Source organism: Sycon ciliatum, chromosome 6 (genome assembly GCF_964019385.1).
Source record: "Sycon ciliatum chromosome 6, ocSycCili1.1, whole genome shotgun sequence".
Classification (NCBI taxonomy): Eukaryota; Metazoa; Porifera; class Calcarea; order Leucosolenida; family Sycettidae; genus Sycon; species Sycon ciliatum.
The window spans coordinates 18,332,472-18,352,026 of record NC_088648.1 but is presented as its reverse complement, the minus strand read 5'-3'; the positions used below and the strand labels follow the sequence as shown (position 1 = coordinate 18,352,026).

The window sequence follows — 19,555 nt, the reverse complement described above, 5'->3', positions numbered from 1 at the left end:
AAGTACACGTACACACTGCACATGGTCGATGGACACGCAAAGAGTATTGTACTGAGTCTGTAGCCACGCATGATTGTGGTGTCGACATGACTGTCGTAAACTATCGCCATGGTTACTTTTTCCGGTCCAACAACAAGACTCCAGAGCTTGAACGTCGTTCGAACATGAACATGCCTACATACATTTTTCTGGGGTAACGGCCTCTTTTACGGGCAAAAATAAAGTCATGTAGACGTGAAAAAATAAAGATACTATAATGAAGGGTAAAATAGGATTTGATTCAAGTATTTCCCAATGTATTAATACATTGTCATTGGGAAACTCCAAGAAATTCCACGTAAAACAGACGAAATTCAGTTCTCAATGGCCGATGCCTACCCCAGCACCATCCTGCGTCGACAGGCCTGTCAGGCCAGTCACATTTCCTGCATCTTTTGCAGCATACAGGATAGACTCATATTAAACTAGTCCACTACTTTGTGATTTATGTATAACTAGCAGCACCACCGGCCAGCGTTGCCTGGCCGAATGTGGCATGCGGGTGAAGCAAGTACATGAACAGCACACGTGCTCAGCACGTGGTGGTGGCCAGACCGCTGAAGTCCTGATGAGGGAGGTTCTTCATCGTTGGAAGGAGAAGGAGGACGTCTGTTACGCCTTCGGGAGGCTGGTCAGGGTTGTCCATCACCTGGTACGTGGTGGCGGATGAAGCGGCTCAAAAAATTCATAAACTTAGGGGCCGTCCGTAAATATCGAACTTTTTTCACCAAACGAATTATTTTAGTTTAGACCCAACCCCTCCCTCCCTCCCCCTCAGAACGTAAAAAATGTTGAGATATACATGCGTATACAACAAAAAGTCGCAAGTGTGTCACTGCTCCTACGGCCATGTACATGTACATGTATCGAAGTTTTCTGAAATGAAATTGGTCAACCCCCTCCCACCCCATAACGAAATTATTTCGTTTCGTGAAAAAAGTTCGATAATTGTGGACGACCCCTTACGAACAAAAGTGCGATGCGCTCTTCACTGCATGCAGATCAGATGCAGAGTGCAGTCAGTGCAGATCTTTTGTATCCTTTTGTTGCAGATGTTTCTATTTGCAGAGAACGGTTCACGTGGTCCGCAGCGCTTGTGCGGCTGCTAGTGCTACCTAGGCTATGGGCTATGGCCTAGGCTAGATGGCTACATGATTCGCACGCTTCGCGTGCTCAGTGCTTCTGCGCGCGGCTGCTACTGCTACTCGTACTGATCGTGTCTGCTACCACCTAGTACCTACACTGTTCGCACGCTTCGCGTGCTCAGCACGTGGTGGTGGCTACACGATTCGCGCGCTTCGCGTGCTCAGTGCTTCTGTGGCTGCTTCCGCTAGCTACACGATTCGCGATTCGCACGCTTCGTTCGCACGCTTCGCGTGCTCAGTGCTTCTGCGGCCGCTAGCTACACTGTGCAATGTGCTACACTGTTCGCACGCTTCGCGTGCTCAGGGCAGCGCTGCTCCGCAGCGCTTCAGCGTGACACAAACACACACGTCACAGGTGCCTCTTCTTTATAAGGAGCGTGACACACACACACACACACACACACACACACACACACACACACACACACACACACACACACACACACACAGACACACGTCACAGGTGCCTCTTCTTTATAAGTAAAGAAGATTATGGTTTCAGCAGGTCTTTTTGCTTTGGTTCGTGTAGTCGTGGTAGTATGCTAAACTCGGAACTGGCTGTCTAAAATACAATCACAACAATCAACGTGATACTACATACCTATATTATTATCTCTAATATAAGCACAGTCTCCAATAATAGCACGTCTCCAACACCTTGGGGCGGCATTCAAAACATAAAGTGCTCAGTCTCCATTATATGCACACTGTGTAAATGCATTATCTGTACCGGCGAAAACCCCCTGAAATGTGTGCATATGGCAACATGCCTCTGAAATGAGGTTGAAAATAATAATGCCTAGTAGCTAAATATTATTTTGATTTTGATGCACACCACTGTACTGTAGTCTGTCCTGCCCATCGGACTTCGAAGAGCACACACGGACTGTGACGGAGTGTGTTCTTGATCTGGTCAAGAAGTCTCCTGCACATGACGTAGATCTACGTATGAAGAGATCTTGGAAATACAATACAATACTACAATTATTGTTGTAGTAATTCCATGTAGACCGGTCTACACTACGTGCAACAGTACTAATCCTACGTAGCAAGGCCAAGGGTTCTTGACTTCTACTTCTACTTGTACTATGTAGTTCCTTGAAATTGTTCAATGTTTCCTCGTTGAATGCAGGTGGAAGGTGTTGTGGTACGCGATATTATTGCAAGTTCGAGTATCAATTTGTTGCACTAAGTCTTGCGCCGGTAGTTGTCGTTGTAGTGCACCGCGCTGCTTTGCTGGCGAAAAAGCCTACGGTCGGTAGATCTACGGTGATTCATTGCAGTAGTGCCAGATCAGACAGACGTTATCACACAAATCTATCAGTATCAGTAGAGTACCAGTGCAGGCGGACAAGATCGAGGAGGCACAGAATAGAACGCCCTTTACAGTTTACTTCTTGTTGTAGCACAGGCCAGGCTCAGTCCTGGCGCACTCGGCACGAGAACTGAATCTTATTCTTATCTCTGTACAAAATTAATGTAGTGATACTAGTAGTGTAGACCAATGCAGTAGCGAGCCAGCACAAGCCTTGTAGTACATACATGTACATTGATTGTGCATTGTTATTTTCTGTGGCGCAGCTGTGTTGTTTTGATCGAGCCCGAGAGTGGCAGCGTGTTTCCAAGTCGTAGCGGATGCACTTGATCGGCACTGCCGGTCATTACAAGTGCCTGAAGACGTAGAATGCAGCGCGGCCAGTATGACGGCCGCTACGACCTAGAGTTCGATGGCCTGGCTGATGAGGAGGGCCAGTCAATCCACAACTTCTTGGACTCGTTAGATTTGTTGAAGTATTTTCACCTGTTCTCCGGTTATGATAGCGTCAATGCCCTTTGCGTGCTGAGCGAAGCTGATTTTGTCCGGATCGGCGTGGTCAATGCCAGGGATCGCCGCAGCATGCTGGCGAAGCTGGAGCGCGACTTCGGAGCTCCCAGTGCCGAGCAGAAAGCCACGCTTACTCGTGCACCGAGTGGAACATCACTGCAACTCGCCCCTCCACTGCTGCCAAAGAAAAAGAAAGGCTTGCTGAAGGGTCGATTCCCATTGAAAGCCACCGAGCGACACAAGACCCCGTCCCCCACCGAACAAGCACAGTCACGTTCAAGACCCAGTGTATCATCTGTGTCGTCTACTGTGTCCGATGTCCTGCAGGATAGACATGCACTGTTGCAACACCAGCCCTGGTTCCACGGACGAATCAACAGGAAGCTGGCGGAGGCGGCCGTGTGCAACGATGGCGACATCCTGGTGCGCGAAAGCATCAGCAAGCCGGGGCAGTATGTCCTCACGGCCCATTGGAAAGGAAAGGCCGTGCACTTCGTCGCCACAGAACTATCTCCGCTGGAGGCGCAGAAATACGTGCCTAGGCCTCAGTCGCGACGGCGCAAGGACAGCCGAAAGGACGCGGCCGAACCGACGTGTCTGGCCGAGGAGAGTTCCGTCTGGTATCGGTTTGGAGGCGAGGCGTACCCATCCATGGTGGAGCTGGTGACCTATCATCTCACCTCCAAGCAGCCCATTTCGGACGCAAGCGGCCCGGTTGCAGCGTACGCAGTTCCACGGCACGTGACGCGTTCCGCGGACGATCGCCTGTCGCTCACCAGCAGCTCGTCTGTGAGCCGACGGAACAGCCTACGCCTGGAAGACATGGACAGCGTCATGGTCATGGACAGGAAGGGCGGCCGCCAAGGCCTCGGAGGCAGCGTGGATCGCTTGGACAGGGCCAGTCCGGGTGTGGAAAGCATTGGCGCACTGTCCCTACCGGCCACCTCCATAACAGCTGCAAACACGTCGCCGCAGTCTAAACCAAAGGTGAACTTCGGCGTGAAGATTCGCGGCAAGTCACCCCTGAACGCACGGCGGCGTCCACCGAGTGCGGTCTCCGAGAGCGGTCTTGCAGGCGCTCTCAACCCGTCGCTGAAGGATCGCCTGTCCGGTTCGCTGGGCTCCTTGAACAAAGCGAGCAGCACGGAATCGCTGGTGCATAACCCGGACTTGCCGCATCCGGATGCGGTGAAGGTATCCGTGCAGATGGTCCTGCAGCACTCGCCGAGTGACCTAGCGCGGCACATAGCACGCGTCAACCTGCAGAAGTCGCACATCCTGCTGCCCAAGGAGCTGACCGACGATCATCTCGCTCACATGCCGTTTGCCAAGAACAGTGTGGCGTGCTCGCCTAGCGTAATGGAGAAGTGTGCCCAGCAGCAGAACGATTGGAAGCAGGGACAGGCGAGCGGCCTCGCGAATCTCATCCTGGGACAAGGCGAGCCGGTGGCACGCGACCTCCTTCGCAGGTTCACTGCCCTGTCGCAGTTTGCAGCTATTATGGTGATGGGTGCGGGGGACATGATGACGCGCTGCACTGTGCTGCGCAAGCTGGTAGAGGTGGCACAGTGCCTGCAGAGCGATGCCGTGGCCGACCTGTTTGGCTTCACGGCCGTCATGCGCGGCCTGCGCAGTCCGCGTGTGCGCCGCCTGGAGGCCACCTGGGCCGAGTTTCGCTCCGGCGACAGTAAGCTTGCCCTGCTGTTCGACTCGCAGCTATGCGGCATTGACCGGCAGCTGCGACACGGTACCAGCACGCATCGCCACACACAGGCCAGCGTACCCAATCTAGAGCCCGTCTTGCGCCTGTTGACGGATCCCATGAAGATACTCACCGCGGAGGACAGCAGCCCGCCGGGACATGCGTTCTTTGAGGACGACGAGGACGACGAAAGCGGCGTTCGTAGTCTGGATGCCGTCTTCTCGCACATGAAACAGGCGCGCGAGCTGACCGTGCAGGCGTCCGCTTGCACGTTTGTCGCCTCGTCACGCGTGACTCTCGCCCCGTGTGATACAACCATGGACGCGTTCTGCTGGTGCGATCTTCCGATCATGCTGCTTGCCTCGCGGCCCGGCATGCCCGTTCCGGAGAATGCGGACGTCGACCTGATGATCAGCGACATGTTAGATGCAATGTCGGAGGCGGCCGAACCCAGTCAGGTCATTGGGCGCAACACGTCCATTTGACAAGTGTTCCGACTCCAAGTAGCTGGTGGTCAACGTCTGGTATGTGTGTGTGTGTGTATGTGTGTGTGTGCGTGGGTGTGTGCGTGGGTGTGTGCGTATGTGTGCGACAAAGCACTCGAACATTGATCTCACTGTGGACACACGTTATGTTGCTGATAGGATTTCACTGTCATATTTGAGTTTAGAGCCGTTAAAGACCCGGGCATTACATCCCCGTACATGTTATCACCATATTTACAGGCTGGCGTTGATCCGCTATTTCCACTGTTTCCACTCCCGGTTTCTAATGACTGCACCAGGCTGCAACTTACGACACGAATGGTGCGTGATGCTTCCTCAGGTCGGTCATATCTCAGTATGGTGCAGTACCTTGATGCAACAACCCAATGCTATTATTATGAGTCTGTCGCTTCCTAGACGTCAGCTTGTCAAGTCTTGTTGCTGTTATTTATCGCTGCTATTTTTATATCTAAACAAAAATTTACCATTTTTTAGACACTTGAAATGTCGCGGATCGAGGTTTTTGACTCTGATTTAGCTCCATTAGGCTCATTTTGGTTCCACTTTATTTCTTGAACGATGTGTTTGAATTCTTGGGTCGTGTTCAATTCGCAACGCAATGGAATTGGGAATGATCATTTGAAGTCATTGCTACTCGTATACTCTGTATTTTGTCCTATCATCGAATACTCTGTCTTTGTATTTCCGATTCTGGCGGGGACTTATTGTAAGAATTGTATTGTTTGTCGGTGTTTTCTTTCCTCGCCGAATACTTCCTGGATGAAGGCTGAATGCTGGTTTACGCTGGAGTTTGTTCCTGTATGCGAGCACCCTCATCAGTTTGTCCAGTGGTGCCCGCCTTCAGTGTTCTCTTGCCCTGGCCGTGGATCTTGTGGATGTAAGCTGGGTGTATGCATGTTCACGTGAGGGGGTGATTATTTTTCTAATATAAATTATAATTATGCGTGTCAGTGCGTGACGTCAGTGTGCATGTCTGACATTGACTGTGTGTCTGTGTGCAGGTTCATGTCGATCATGATCCTGACAATTGCCAGGGTATGTACTACAAATTACAATGTCATGAAACTGTAGCACAGTAGGTCCACTCACGGTCCGTCTACTCTAGGAATACAGGGCTGCATGCAGGACCCACTGACAGGTACCATGGTAGCCAGAAAATTATTAAGAATGTTTAAAGGATACTACAATAAACATGATAGTATTAGTAGCACTTGAAAAATAGAAAATTTGTCTAGTATCTAATTCCTTTTCTGAACTCCGAAAGCTATAAACCACTTCGCCTTCTGCTCACTCGCAATCTGTTTAGTTTCTTTCTACTCCCTACGACCCTAGTCCCTAGTGCCGTAGTGGCAACTGTCAAAACTGATTCATTCACAGCTTCGTCCAAATTGCAAAGACAAGTACACTGTACAATAATCATAGCCATTATATTTCCGGAATATTTTTTATCTACACGTAGATTTACTCTTCGACAGTTTCCGAGGGACGTAGTAGGGCCTAGCAGTAGTCTAGATCATCTGGGAGTCGTGAAGCTCTTTTTCACGACTCCTCTAGCCTAGCCGGCCTCGTCTGAATTATTTGTTTAGACATTTAATAATTCAATGAATGGACAAAATCCATTGCCATTGACACTACTCGTGTAGCTCTCAACACAATCTGCACTCTTATCTCGCAAAGTGTGTTTGATCAGAAGCCACGTGCCCGCACTGCTACACATCTTCGTGCTATCGCAGTTTTACGTCTAGGACTAGGAGGACCTCCTACTCGCCTGCAGCTCCTTGTCGCTTGTTTTGGTTTTCACTACTTTTCAGTGTGTAGCTCTCACTGAGTCACTCCTGATTTTAGTACGAGTCTTGCGTTCACTCGGCATCACCCGCGACGCGTGGCCCAGTCCATAAAATACAGTATCGTCATGCTCTGCCTTGACATAATCACTGTAAGATCATCGAGAAATCCGGGCGACCGTCTTGAGTTTTCCAGTGCTGCAGCGAAACAGCTCGGCACTGCCTTGTAGAATTCAGCTATGTATTGTTGTTTGAATGGCTGTGCGTAGTGTCTTCACAAAGCTCCTGTCCTCTAAAGCCATCACTCCGCTATATACCGTCCTGCTGGTGATTTTTGTAACCGCTTGTGTTCGCCAGTTCTTGCCTCGAGACCCGATTGATCTGTCACGATACGCGCACGGATTTCAGTTCGCCCGCCTCCTAGCCGAACCTCCCATCAGTAATGGTGAGTAAGTAGGCTAGCGATCAAGGTAGTCATTATATCCGGCATGATACAAGTACACGAGTCCTGTTTCCAGGATATAGGATACTGATGATTCGCATACTGCAGAGTTACCGGTAGTTTTTGGCTCGCCTGCATCCTGTTGTGTGCACCCTAAAAAATTATAGTGAAGTAGGTGGAAGGTTTCCTCTATAAGCTAGGCCACCCAGAATTAATTCGTTGTTTCGGGTCACTTCACTCATCCGTACCAGGGTCGGTCGGTCGGGTTTATTTTTTATTTTGTTTTATTTTATATTTTGCTTCCTGCGGTGTGCATACATGATTATGCATATCCAATGGCTTTTGTCCATCAAGCCAGTCGATCAAATCTGACTGTACATTGTTGTAGACGATCCAGCGTGCGCAGTCATTGTCCCATTGCTACTGGCATTAGATCCAGGTCCCCTCCAGGACCAGATCTTTGCCTCGCTGGCAAACGAGTCTGACGAGCAGCTCTCACCAAAACCTTTGTCAATGAGCGATGCGGTAGCGGAGCTGAAGCTCTTTCAGGACCGATTGCGGATCGGAGATAATAGAAGACAACCTCGTCACCAAGCACTGCATCCTGTCATTTGGCTGCTTCTGAGAATGAGGTCGATGTCTAGACTGCTATTATAGGATCGTGTGTGTGTAGTCGACACTAGTCGTACATTTGCATGCACAATACATGTATATAAAAAAACATTTTGCGGTCAGGTGAAAAAGACGGTCGGTCGGGTGACCCGAAACAACGAATTAATTCTGGGTGGCCTAATACCATTTTAAATTATACTTCGTATCGTAAGGGGCCGTCCGTAAATGTCGATAGTTTTTACAGTCCGTGAAATATTCGTACCTGGGTGGTGGGTGCAGCCGAAATTCAAAGTAAATAAAATATCGATGACACGCGGACCTGGCGCCCAGTACTGCGTGTGCGTGGGTCTGCGTGCGTCGAACCACACGTACACGTAGATTGTTGTCTCCAAAAAATGTAGTGGAGATCGAAACTCTTGAAGCAAAAGAAAGAGGGAAGTTTGTCAGATATTATTCACAAGTATAACCTTGAACCTTCCAAGTTGGAAGGCTGTCGGTTAGCGCTACGGAGATGTGTTGAAGTTAGGTGTCAGGACGTCGAATGTCTCATTACTCTGTCAGTTTTGTGCCTAGTTATTGCACTTTCTGACTGTATATAGTATCATGTTACAGTGATGGAGAGTTACTCTTAACTCGTATCCATATGTCCTTTTCTCTTTTACATTTATTTATGGCTCAACATCCGAGTTTCAAGTATAATTATTGCACAATTATTCGAAGTATCACAATACCTGATTAATCCGGGTCAAGTCCAGCTCTTATTTAAACTCCACATCGAAGAATTGCTACATCGCCAATGGTTGGAACAGTTCTCATGTGGAGCGTGGCCTAACGAAAATGGCACGGCAGACTACTTTGTTTGGTACAGCTGCCTAACGAAAATGGCACGGCAGACTACTTTGTTTGGTACAGCTGCCAAAAAAGATACTTTTTTCAAAGAGCTTGACAGCCCTGGTGAAGACGACGATGGCTACTACGCCGTCATCGAGGCGTAGTAGGCGTAGATGACTCTAGTTATGAATGACACGGTGAGCGCATGCCTGCGTGTGTATGGACTCCACCTACATGTAGATACAGTACATGTGTCATCAATATTTTATTCCGTAAAAAGTAGGGGGGTGGGTGGTGGGTCCTGGTTACTTTGTAAAATTCACGGATTGAAAAAACTATCGATATTTACGGATGGCCCCTAACAACACATTTTAGTTGTCTGATGATTGCCTATGGGCATGAAACTATTAGATACGACGAATGATGCGTGGTGCTCTGTGCCGTGTGTACTTAGTACATGTACCATAATAAGTACTCATTGGAAAAAAAAGTAAGTAGTTATGGTGCTCAGTGTCCATGCATTTTCACTAACACCACTGGATTGTTTGGGTTCATGACTGATTGTACTGGTACTAGTGCATCACACTCTGAGTGTCCAGAATAGCAGTCGGTCCCGCTTCTATTTATTTTTGTTCTTTAAAAAAAACGGGACCTTCTGCTTTGGCTCCAAGCTGTCCTATAACATTGCCTGATGATCGATTTGTCCGCAACCCCTCCCCCCCCCCCCCCCCACACACACACCCAGAGCTCTGCAGCTTCAACAAAGCCTAAACTTCAATTCCCGAAGCTATGCAAAGGACGTTACAAATAGTGGCGCTTAGTGCAAGTTCGGTCAACATTTATGCTCGGCACTCACCATCTTGTGGGAACTTGTGGCCAGGCACAAGGGGTGCACAGATGCAGCTAATGGGGTCGTTCTCGGCACTTGTGACAGTGGTTGTGAGACTTATCCACTCACCCCCACCGTTAGGCGCTGCATCTGCCACTAGGGTTTAGCGGGTGTTAGCGGCCGTCGCGAGTTCCCTCCGGGAACGGACACGATAATTTACTTACTTACTTACTCACCATCTCTTTGAATTGTTTATTCTCACGATGACACCATCGCCAATAAGAGATAAGTTTATGAGAAGGTGAGATGCTGTGGGTGGGGCTGCGGGTTATGCAGTTGGAAAGTAATTTACATCACTTTCAATTTTATTTACAAGTATGGGAAAGGGTGAGCGCTGCAGGAGCAGATTCAGTTAATCAGCAATGAGTAGATTTCTTGTTTGAAAGCAGGTCAGGAGGGAACGTCATGAATGCTAGCGGGGAGGGCGTTGTAGTATTCTAGGGACTTGTACAGTGGGGAGTCTTTACAGCGCTCTGCTGCTTGCGTTGACGCATACTCTTATCATAATGTGACTGGACGGCATTAGAGGTTGTGGGTCAGCGGTAGGCCTCGACCAAATATGCTTGCGCATATTTCCGCATATTTTGTGAGACAGTTCATATATGGCATCTTGAGCGACAAAGGGAATATTGGAATGAAACCAGCATATACTTCAAATAGTCTGAAGAAAATGAGGACAATACATTCTTATTATGGACAAAATGCGTTCAGAAATGCCATTTATGGATGAATTTGGAATGGTTGAGGCGTTTGCTACATTTCCCCATGGATGAACACTATCGCTACGGTTCCTGGGGACACACCCCAGCCATGCTATTCCGCATGTGTTTTGATTTACACCATAAGCATGATACTGCCGTGAAGCCCATGAATATTCCAAGGTTGTAATTTTACTGAAATGATCTACACTTTCTGCTTATGTGGAGCATATTTTGGCATATCTTTTTGCATATCTCGCTAAGCCTTTGGCATATTATGGACGTTTTCCCTGATATGCGACGAGCATAATATGCTCTTTTTTTTTAGCATATTTGGGCCTAGTCAGCGGTAATAAGTAGAAATGCATCAATTATTTCGATGTCGGTTCCCTTGAAAAATCTACCCTGTACTACCGGATTATGAGCACAGCATGCAACAGAATTAGAAATTTCAGTACAACTTTCAACTTCACCAGGTCATAACTTGAGTCTTCTCTCTCGCTTGATTTTCACAATCTAGGGCTGGCTTGTTGGTAAGCTCTTGGCGAGAGCAACGCAGAACACCAAGCTTCATCAATCATAACCATTTCGTTTTGCACAAAGCAATGCTAGGACTCTTGTGTTCGTAACATATATTTCCGGATAGCTCTTTTTGCAGTGAAATTGCATGTTGCACTCATGTTTTCGTTCTTTCTCTACCCTGCTGTCTCAGATCTGGCCCATCTCAACAAGCTAGTCGCTGGTTCAACCAGTAGCAGCAATGACGATGCACCGATACTAGCTGCAAGCGACCACCGGGCACACAGTGTTGACCCAGCAAGTGGGACCAGGGGAGAACCTGCACACTCTGGTATCTCAGCTACGCCAAGCAGTGGTGACTATGCTCACCCGACTCTTCATCCGGTGACGGACACAACTCCGCTGCTGCTGCCAATCTTGCCGTACGGGCCCAACAATCAGTTCCGCGGCTTTCGCGACGCGCTAGTGCTCGCCGAGTGGTTGAACCGAACGCTGGTCGTTCCGCCGTTCTTCAAGCATCACACCGCAGTCACAGGTGGAACGGAAGACACGGCGGACGTCCAGGATGTGTTTGACTGGGCTCAGCTGGCCAGTAAGTACACTGTTGAGCGTTGCCGCGTCAAATTTGTATTGCAAGTATACTGTAATACTCCCCAGATCCGTGCACGTCCTTCTACCGGGCACCTTTCTGACCCATCTAGAGTCACGAAAACTGGCATTTCAACGAAAAAAGGGCCCCAAAAGGGCAAAACTATTGAATGGGATAAAAAAGGTTTACTTGCATTCTGTAAGTACGTATGTTCCAAGTTACGTGCAATTCCTAGTTACTGGTTGCCCGGACCCTAGTTACTGGTTGCCCGGACCTTAGTTACTGGTTGCCCGGACCCTAGTTACTGGTTGCCCGGACCCTAGTTACTGGTTGCCCGGACCCTAGTTACTGGTTGCCCGGACCCTAGTTACTGGTTGCTCGGACCCTAGTTACTGGTTGCCCGGACCCTAGTTACTGGTTGCCCGGACCCTAGTTACTGGTTGCCCGGACCCTAGTTACTGGTTGCCCGGACCCTAGTTACTGGTTGCCCGGACCCTAGTTACTGGTTGCCCGGACCCTAGTTACTGGTTGCCTGGACCCTAGTTACTGGTTGCCCGGACCCTAGTTACTGGTTGCCCGGACCCTAGTTACTGGTTGCCGGGACCCTAGTTACTGGTTGCCCGGACCCTAGTTACTGGTTGCCCGGACCCTAGTTACTGGTTGCCCGGACCCTAGTTACTGGTTGCCCGGACCCTAGTTACTGGTTGCCTGGACCCTAGTTACTGGTTGCCTGGACCCTAGTTACTGGTTGCCCTGACCCTAGTTACTGGTTGCCCGGACCCTAGTTACTGGTTGCCTGGACCCTAGTTACTGGTTGCCCGGACCCTAGTTACTGGTTGCCCGGACCCTAGTTACTGGTTGCCCGGACCCTAGTTACTGGTTGCCCGGACCCTAGTTACTGGTTGCCCGGACCCTAGTTACTGGTTGCCCGGACCCTAGTTACTGGTTGCCCGGACCCTAGTTACTGGTTGCCTGGACCTGGCCAGTTTTACTGTACTGCATTGCACGTTGTTGATTTCGGTGTTACCTCTAATTTCTTTAATTTCGGTACAGAAACCAAGCAGGCACCTACATTTACATTACACCTAAAAGGCACTAGAGTGTGCACTGTATGTGAAGGGTAGGCTGGTCACCTAATTCTAAATTACACCTGAAACCTGGCAGGTCCCTGGTACCGAAATTTACATACACCTAAAAGGCACTAGAGTGTGCACTGTATGTGAAAGGTGCACTGTATGTGAAGGGTAGGCTGGTCACTTACTTATACATTACACTTGAAACCTGGCGGGTCCATGACACCGAAATCTTAATACGCCTGAAATCACATGCAATACAGTACACGAAACGCATGCATGGTTCATACTGTAAATGTTACTCACACCAAAGCATGGTTCTCCACAACAGGTCTTGGCAGAGAGATATGAGCTCATGAATAAAAGTAGCCCCACACCCAAGTGAGCAGAGTGGTGCGTGTATGAGTAGTGCTAGGGTCGAATGGTCTTTGGCGCTATTAAAACCATGAGGTGGGGCTTCTTTGTCTAGGACTATGGATGTGTCAAAGTGCACAGCCCACGTTCCAAACCCAACACTAAACTGACTATGGTAGCCAAGCCACATAGACTATGGTAGTCAAGCCATCTTACAATTCTGAACCAAGTTGTATGCATGAGTAACTTATTTGTGTACCTGAAATAGATGTCCACACAAACCAGTATTTTCTGCTCACATGAGAAAGAAAGAAAGAAAGAAAGAAAGAGAAATCAATCAGACAACTGACACCTGGGACTGGTTTCGTTTCTGCTAGTGCCTTTGTAATAATTGTTTTGGATGGTTTCTCTCATCTTTTGTGTGGGCTTGTCCACGTGCCTGTGTGTATGTATGTCTGTATGTATGCATGCACTTGTGTATGTGAGTGTGTGTGTGTGTGTGCGGGTTCAATTCCCGACGATTATGGTCGCGCACGTCTTTCTTCTCTTTCTCGGTCTCTTCCTGACTTTTCTTTCATTGTCCTGGGTGGTTACCAACAGCCAGTGTATGCCGGAGTATGTGGTGTGGTGTGTGTGTGTAGAAAAAAAAGAAAAAATGGAAAAATGAAAAATAGGGATTCACTGGCCAGAAAAAGTCACTTCAATCAGCTGTGTGGTGGATACCAGGCTAAAAATAGTGGCGGTCAATTCATCAGCCTTGCAAGCTTGAATGGTGCAATCCCAGCACAAGTTGCTATGTCTAACATAGCTGTTCGCTATCATCGCTTCCGCGATGGGCAGGTCTGAGGTGAGGAGGTGAGGTGTGTTTGTGTGTATTCATATGCGCATCAGTTTGGTGTAGGCGTACAATTATACGTATCTGTATGACTGTGGACCCTTCTGTGTGCATATGTATGTCTGTCTCACAGACCTGCAACCGATGGTACACTGGGAGGCATGGCAGGAGCTTTGCAACGGCACGATAGAAGTGATGTTCCAGTTCAAGTCATTCAAACTGCAAAGCCTGCACGCACGTATTGACCGAGTGCTGCAAATTGTCGGCATTCACCAGGCCTACGACAGTATGGCTGCTATTCACAAGCCTATGCGGGTTAGTTACTGCCCTGCACTCAATCATGCAGCTCTGTTGTTTCTCCTTGGCCAAATGATAATAATGATGCCGACCCGCAGTTACATTCCCACCTGCTCACTGACATACACGCACGCACACACACACACACACACACACACACACACACACACACACACACACACACACGCACGCACGCACACACACGCACGCACACACACACACACACACACACACACACACACACACACACACACAAGGGAGCCGTATGTAGGCCCTCTGGGAACAATGGAATAATCAAATCCATCTGCTGGTCGGCAAGTGCTTCAGCTGACTGCTAACATACTCTGCAGTCTAATGTAGTTGTGTACCTCACCGCTCCGCGCTGTGCTGTACTGAACACTCTTGCGAGCTGCCCATGTCGACTGGCTCATACTGTGTCAAGACAATCGCCATTGAAACAGAGAATCTGACCCTGTTCCACTCAATTTTATGAACTCAAGTAAAAGCCTATAGAGGGTACACCAATGATTTCATGAAGATTTTCCAATACTCTAATTTCAGAAATTTTCGGTGCTCAATATTTTCGGTATGAGGGCGAAAGGCCAGGTTAGGTGAACAGAAATTTTCGGTACAGGGAAGCTGTTCCCTATAGGGCTTGAAAGTGCTACGTCACAGCATAGCAACAATTTCAAAAAAAATTCAAAAATTGGATCCACTTGGATCCAATTTTTGTATGGATCCAAGCACACTTCAAGCCGTCTTACTCACAGCAAGGTGATGTAACCAGTGAAACTGACTGATTTGGCTACTGGGGGCGGGGTTACAACTGGTGGCGAAGTAAAAGTCACCCCTGCATACGACATGAGTGGGTTGCTATGCACCCACATACTGAGGCAATAGCAAAGTCACACCTTAGTGGATTCAAAATAGAAATCTGATGTCAACTTAGTACTCCATGGCCGTTTTGGACGTCATCACTTTCAAGCCCTATTGGATTATGTGTGTTAGTGTTTGTTCGGTGTATTGAAATTTTAGGTATGAAGCAGATGCACCGAAAGTACCGAAAATAAAAGTTCACCGAAAATTTGTGAAATTACAGTATACTTGAGTAGGCACAAGTATAAGGTGTGAGTAAGGAGATTTTCGAATGAGAGCTAAGTATGCAGCGTGAGTCGCTAGTGCAAGTGCAGCGCTGTGCCGCGACTTGGCCAACACATCTCAACCGATGATGTAATCGCATCTCAACCGATGATGTAATCGCATCTCAACCGATGATGTAATCGCATCTCAACCGATGATGTAATCGCATTGTCTTTATTCAGTCGGGACAGGGTACTAGGGTGGTGCGTTTCTCGTACTGTGCTTCAAATGTTGAGGTGTGTGATGGAACCAAGAAGTGGTTCGTATAATGCTTGTGTGTGTGTGTGTGTGTGTTTGATCTCCTCACAGGTCACCAACTCATTCAAAGCATTGCTCACACCGGAAGAGGCGCAGGAGCGGTTCTCGTCGCCGCAGCGCTGCGCCGCCGTGCTCTTTCCGTACAAGCACGTGGACATCAGTCACAACACAGTGGAGCTGGCGCTGCACCTCAGGCGCAGCAAGCACCTGCAGAAGCTGGCGGCGGTCTTTGCGTCCGCGCGCATGTCCGTCGGGCCGTACGCTGTTCTACACTGGAGATACAACAACGAATGGGGAGGTGTGTGGTAAGTCCCGGTGATTCTGAAGTCTGTCAGTGCATTGCAGTTCTCCTTGCTCATTTGCTTGCGAATGAAGAGAGTGATGGCTGGTACACAAAGCTGTGACTGGGAGATATGTCTTCTTGTTAGCATTCCGGCCAGAGCGAAGCCTTTTGTCCGACGAGTCCGATATTGTAATAAAGTTCGCGTTCATGTGATTAGGAGCGTTTACGTGTGCTCCTTAACCTTGCTGCAACTTGGATTGTGCTCCCTTTGCGGTGTATCTACGACGTACTGAGCTCTCTTTCCGTCTTATTCTTCCTCTAATGTTATTTCGCTGTCTCTCATGTCTATAATGTGTGTCCGTGTGTCTGTTTGTCTCTCTTCGTCTATCTTCCCATCTACCTCTCTGTCCCTGTCTGTGTGTGTGTGTGTGTGTCTCTCTCTCTCTCTTTCTCTCTCTCTCTCTCTATTTCTCTGTCTGCCTTTCTCTGCCTGTCTCTCCCTGTCTGTCTGCCTCTCCCTGTCTGTCCGTCTGTCTGTCTGTCTGTCTGTCTGTCTGTCTGTCTGTCTCTCTCTCTGTCTCTCTCTGTCTCTCTCTGTCTCTCTCTCTCTCTCTCTCTCTCTCTCTCTCTCTCTCTCTCTCTCTCTCTCTCTCCACTTACTATCTGCGTATCTAAATTCCTGTCGTTAGGTGTCATCAGCCAGTGTCCGGACCCTACGATGAATCTCACCTCACAAATCCAAACTTCCGGTCGATCTGCAGAAATGTGATAGCGCTGAATGTGTCCCACCTACCCATCGTTCTCAACAGGCTGCTGAAGTCTCGTGACATTCGTCATATCTATGTTGCTACACCAGTCAGTGAATTTGTAAGTACAGTGAGACCTGTCTAAGACGACCGCCGCTCAAGGGACTGTCTAAGTGTGGTCTCTGTAACCAGGTGGTCTCCTTGTCCAGTGTCATTTGACTGGAAATAGCATCCCTTGGTACTGGCTGCAGTGGTCTTCTGGGACAGGCGGTCGCCTTATCCGAGTGGTCGCCTTATCCGAGTGGTCGCCTTATCCGAGTGGTCACCTTATCCGAGTGGTCGCCTTATCCGAGTGGTCGCCTTATCCGAGTGGTCGCCTTGACAGATTTTACTGTAGAAGCTGTGTTGGGTTAACTTGTGGATGAGCTCGGGATGCGGACATATAGCTAGCTAAGAATCTTCCTTTGGTTCAAATGGCAACTCTCCGCAATTTCTCTCAAGGTTTGCATGTCACCTGCAGACTTACCGTTGACCGCTGTTCTTTTTCTTATTGTGTTACCATGGTTACTGCTGCAGTCTCCAGTCTTGCTTGCCCTGCGGCGCGACTTCCCTGGCTTGCTGACGTCTCGCGACCTGCTGGCTGTCGTTGGCGAAGACACCTACCTGCTCAAGCACGCGGGTCTGAAGCCGATCGCGTCCAACTTTGAGCTCTCAATTGTGGAGCAGGAATTAGCATCGAGTAAGTGGTCCTCCGTTCAAGACTGTACACATCGATGTTTGTTTGGCGCGGGTAGGTCGATTTCCACGTATGCTGGAAGGTTATTGTAGGGCAGGACCCGTTAAAAGCTACTTCTGGGCTCTTGCTGTAGTCGTTCCATCATTGTGCTGGGGTGGTACAAGAGACAGACCTCGTGTACTGTCTTCTTCTTGGTCGTATTCGTGAGAATGACAATGATTTTTGAATAGTTTGCAGGCAAGCTGCCTACACTGAAGAGAGCGCTGCATTTCACACAAATCCATTAGAAGTATTGTTTCAACGTTTCGGTCTTCATGACCATCTTAAGGTGGCAGACTACCCAAGAATTCGCTGAAAATCGAATTTGTAAATTCATATTGAGTGCTACGTCAGTTGAAAGAGCATGAATAGCTGCAAATTCTCTGAAAATTGTGTCCCTATCTGACCAGCCGTTCAAGAGTTATGGACGAAAATGTGCCCTTGCAAGGAAAGATTTTTTTGTTGCATGCTGTCATTTGTTGGCAGCACTGTATTTGAATGTGAGCAGACCGTGCGCAACTTGTCGTATTATGGAAACACGCGAAAGTGTGCAGAATTTTGCCCCAAGTCCAAAAAAGTCCAGAAAATCACGTTAAAAAAACCACGTATTGGGCTGCACCCTCGTGACGTTGCAGGTATGCTATCTCCTTTCCCTCTCTGACAGCATCTTTCTTTTTTTTCCCTTTTTAGCTTGCCGTGGTTGGCTATCACCTGACCTCTCATGTTTATTGGCAGTCTTCGGACGGGCCAGGAGATGTTGAATAAATAAATAAATAAATAAATGTGGCTTGATTATTGTAGTTGACGTTGATTTAGTGACTTTGGCAAGTTTGAGTCGTGTCAAGAAGTCAGGTAGGATTCAGTACTAGGCAGTAGTGAAACGTGAGTGGCAGTCTTTGCCGGTTTCTGAGGGCATCCTGGATTTGGTGTGCAGCGCTGTGGAAATGGCTTGCTGTGGAGGTCCCAGCACTGGATGTTGTATCAAAGGTACGACCTCGTAGCACGTGCTAAACCTAAAAAAAATCAAAAATTGACTTGGGTCTGTGGGAGTCCGTGAGAGAACGCCCACTCGTTCCGTTGTGACAGATTCCAGGGCCACGTTGAGGGGCCCTACCCCACCACCCATGGCTGCTTCTGGACTTGTTTTAGGTTTGGGTCCCGCGCACGGACAGAATGGGCACGAAAATGTGAAAAAAATGTAAATGCATTTGTTTGGCTCCTGGGTGGCTCGCACACCGTAGCACTATGCCGGAAATTTGAGTTTTTCCGGCCTGGAAAGCCTGTCAGTGAGGCGCAAGAACTTGTAAAACATGTCCTGAGGGCCAGCATAGTGGCAGGAGTGTGTGGTCACAATTTCACTCAAATCCACTGAGAAACACCAAAGTTACGGTCAATTGAATGCCATATGAAATTTATGGGTAGGCTCCCCCCTTAAAGATTTTGAGACAATGATTGTTGATGGCAATATTCCACCAAGCATGTCGCTGTTGTTGTTGTTGTTGTTATTGTTGGTATATCGGTCTGTTTGTGCTCACAGCGGCGCCGACTTTCATCGGCAGTAAGCAGTCGACCTGGTCGTCCAACGTTGTGTTTGAACGACAGGGCCTGTTCAACCGCATGCGTACCTTCAGAGAACCAGTGATTTGGATCAACGACCTCATAAGCTCGCCGTAGCAGTACTGCGGCGTGGCTTTTAGTCTAAACACAGTCATGTTGAAGCATGCACTGTCGACTCCTGATACGACGAACACCATTGTGTAGGAGAAAATTCTTTATAGCCGAAGGTCTTTAAAGTAATCAAAAGGCACACATACCATTCATGCAACACGTCATGTCTGGCTTCTGGCCCATGACTGTATGAGTGCGCTTGGTTACATGTGGCCCTACACAATACGATTCGTTACAAACAAACAAAAAACTGCTCTCTGCCGTTAAAGTGTCAATTTTGTACGGGTTCAATGATATGGGCAATGGTTTACTATGACAGGAACTTCATGGTTCGCTATGAGTGAGTCTGTTATAAGCGGAGTCAAGTAACGCAGCTGATATTTTGCAAACTCTGCACTATTTGCCTTGCAGCCTGATTATTTTTTATTGAGCTCATCACATTATAATATAGGTCGAATTATTTGATAATCTGCCAGATCATTTAGTTCATTATCACTGTAGTACGGAGCTTTGGTGACTGGTGGTTCGGACAACGACTGTGTACC

The 19,555-nt window shown here is 48.4% G+C and overlaps 2 protein-coding genes across 2 annotated transcripts; both read left to right on the top strand.

Moving 5' to 3' along the window:
* Positions 1 to 2,209: 2,209 nt before the first annotated feature.
* LOC135819550 (breast cancer anti-estrogen resistance protein 3 homolog) lies at positions 2,210 to 6,065 on the top strand. Its single transcript, XM_065332780.1, has one exon. It carries the CDS (start codon positions 2,869 to 2,871, stop codon positions 5,194 to 5,196), a length of 2,328 nt encoding a protein of 775 aa, XP_065188852.1. The 5' UTR covers positions 2,210 to 2,868; the 3' UTR covers positions 5,197 to 6,065.
* A 792-nt stretch (positions 6,066 to 6,857) lies between these two features.
* LOC135819551 (uncharacterized) lies at positions 6,858 to 19,510 on the top strand. Its single transcript, XM_065332781.1, has 7 exons — positions 6,858 to 7,446; positions 11,186 to 11,584; positions 13,977 to 14,158; positions 15,590 to 15,843; positions 16,511 to 16,688; positions 17,144 to 17,306; positions 18,880 to 19,510. The coding sequence occupies exons 1-7, from the start codon at positions 7,257 to 7,259 to the stop codon at positions 19,014 to 19,016; spliced, it is 1,503 nt and encodes a 500-aa protein (XP_065188853.1). The 5' UTR covers positions 6,858 to 7,256; the 3' UTR covers positions 19,017 to 19,510.
* The last annotated feature ends 45 nt before the right edge of the window (positions 19,511 to 19,555 follow it).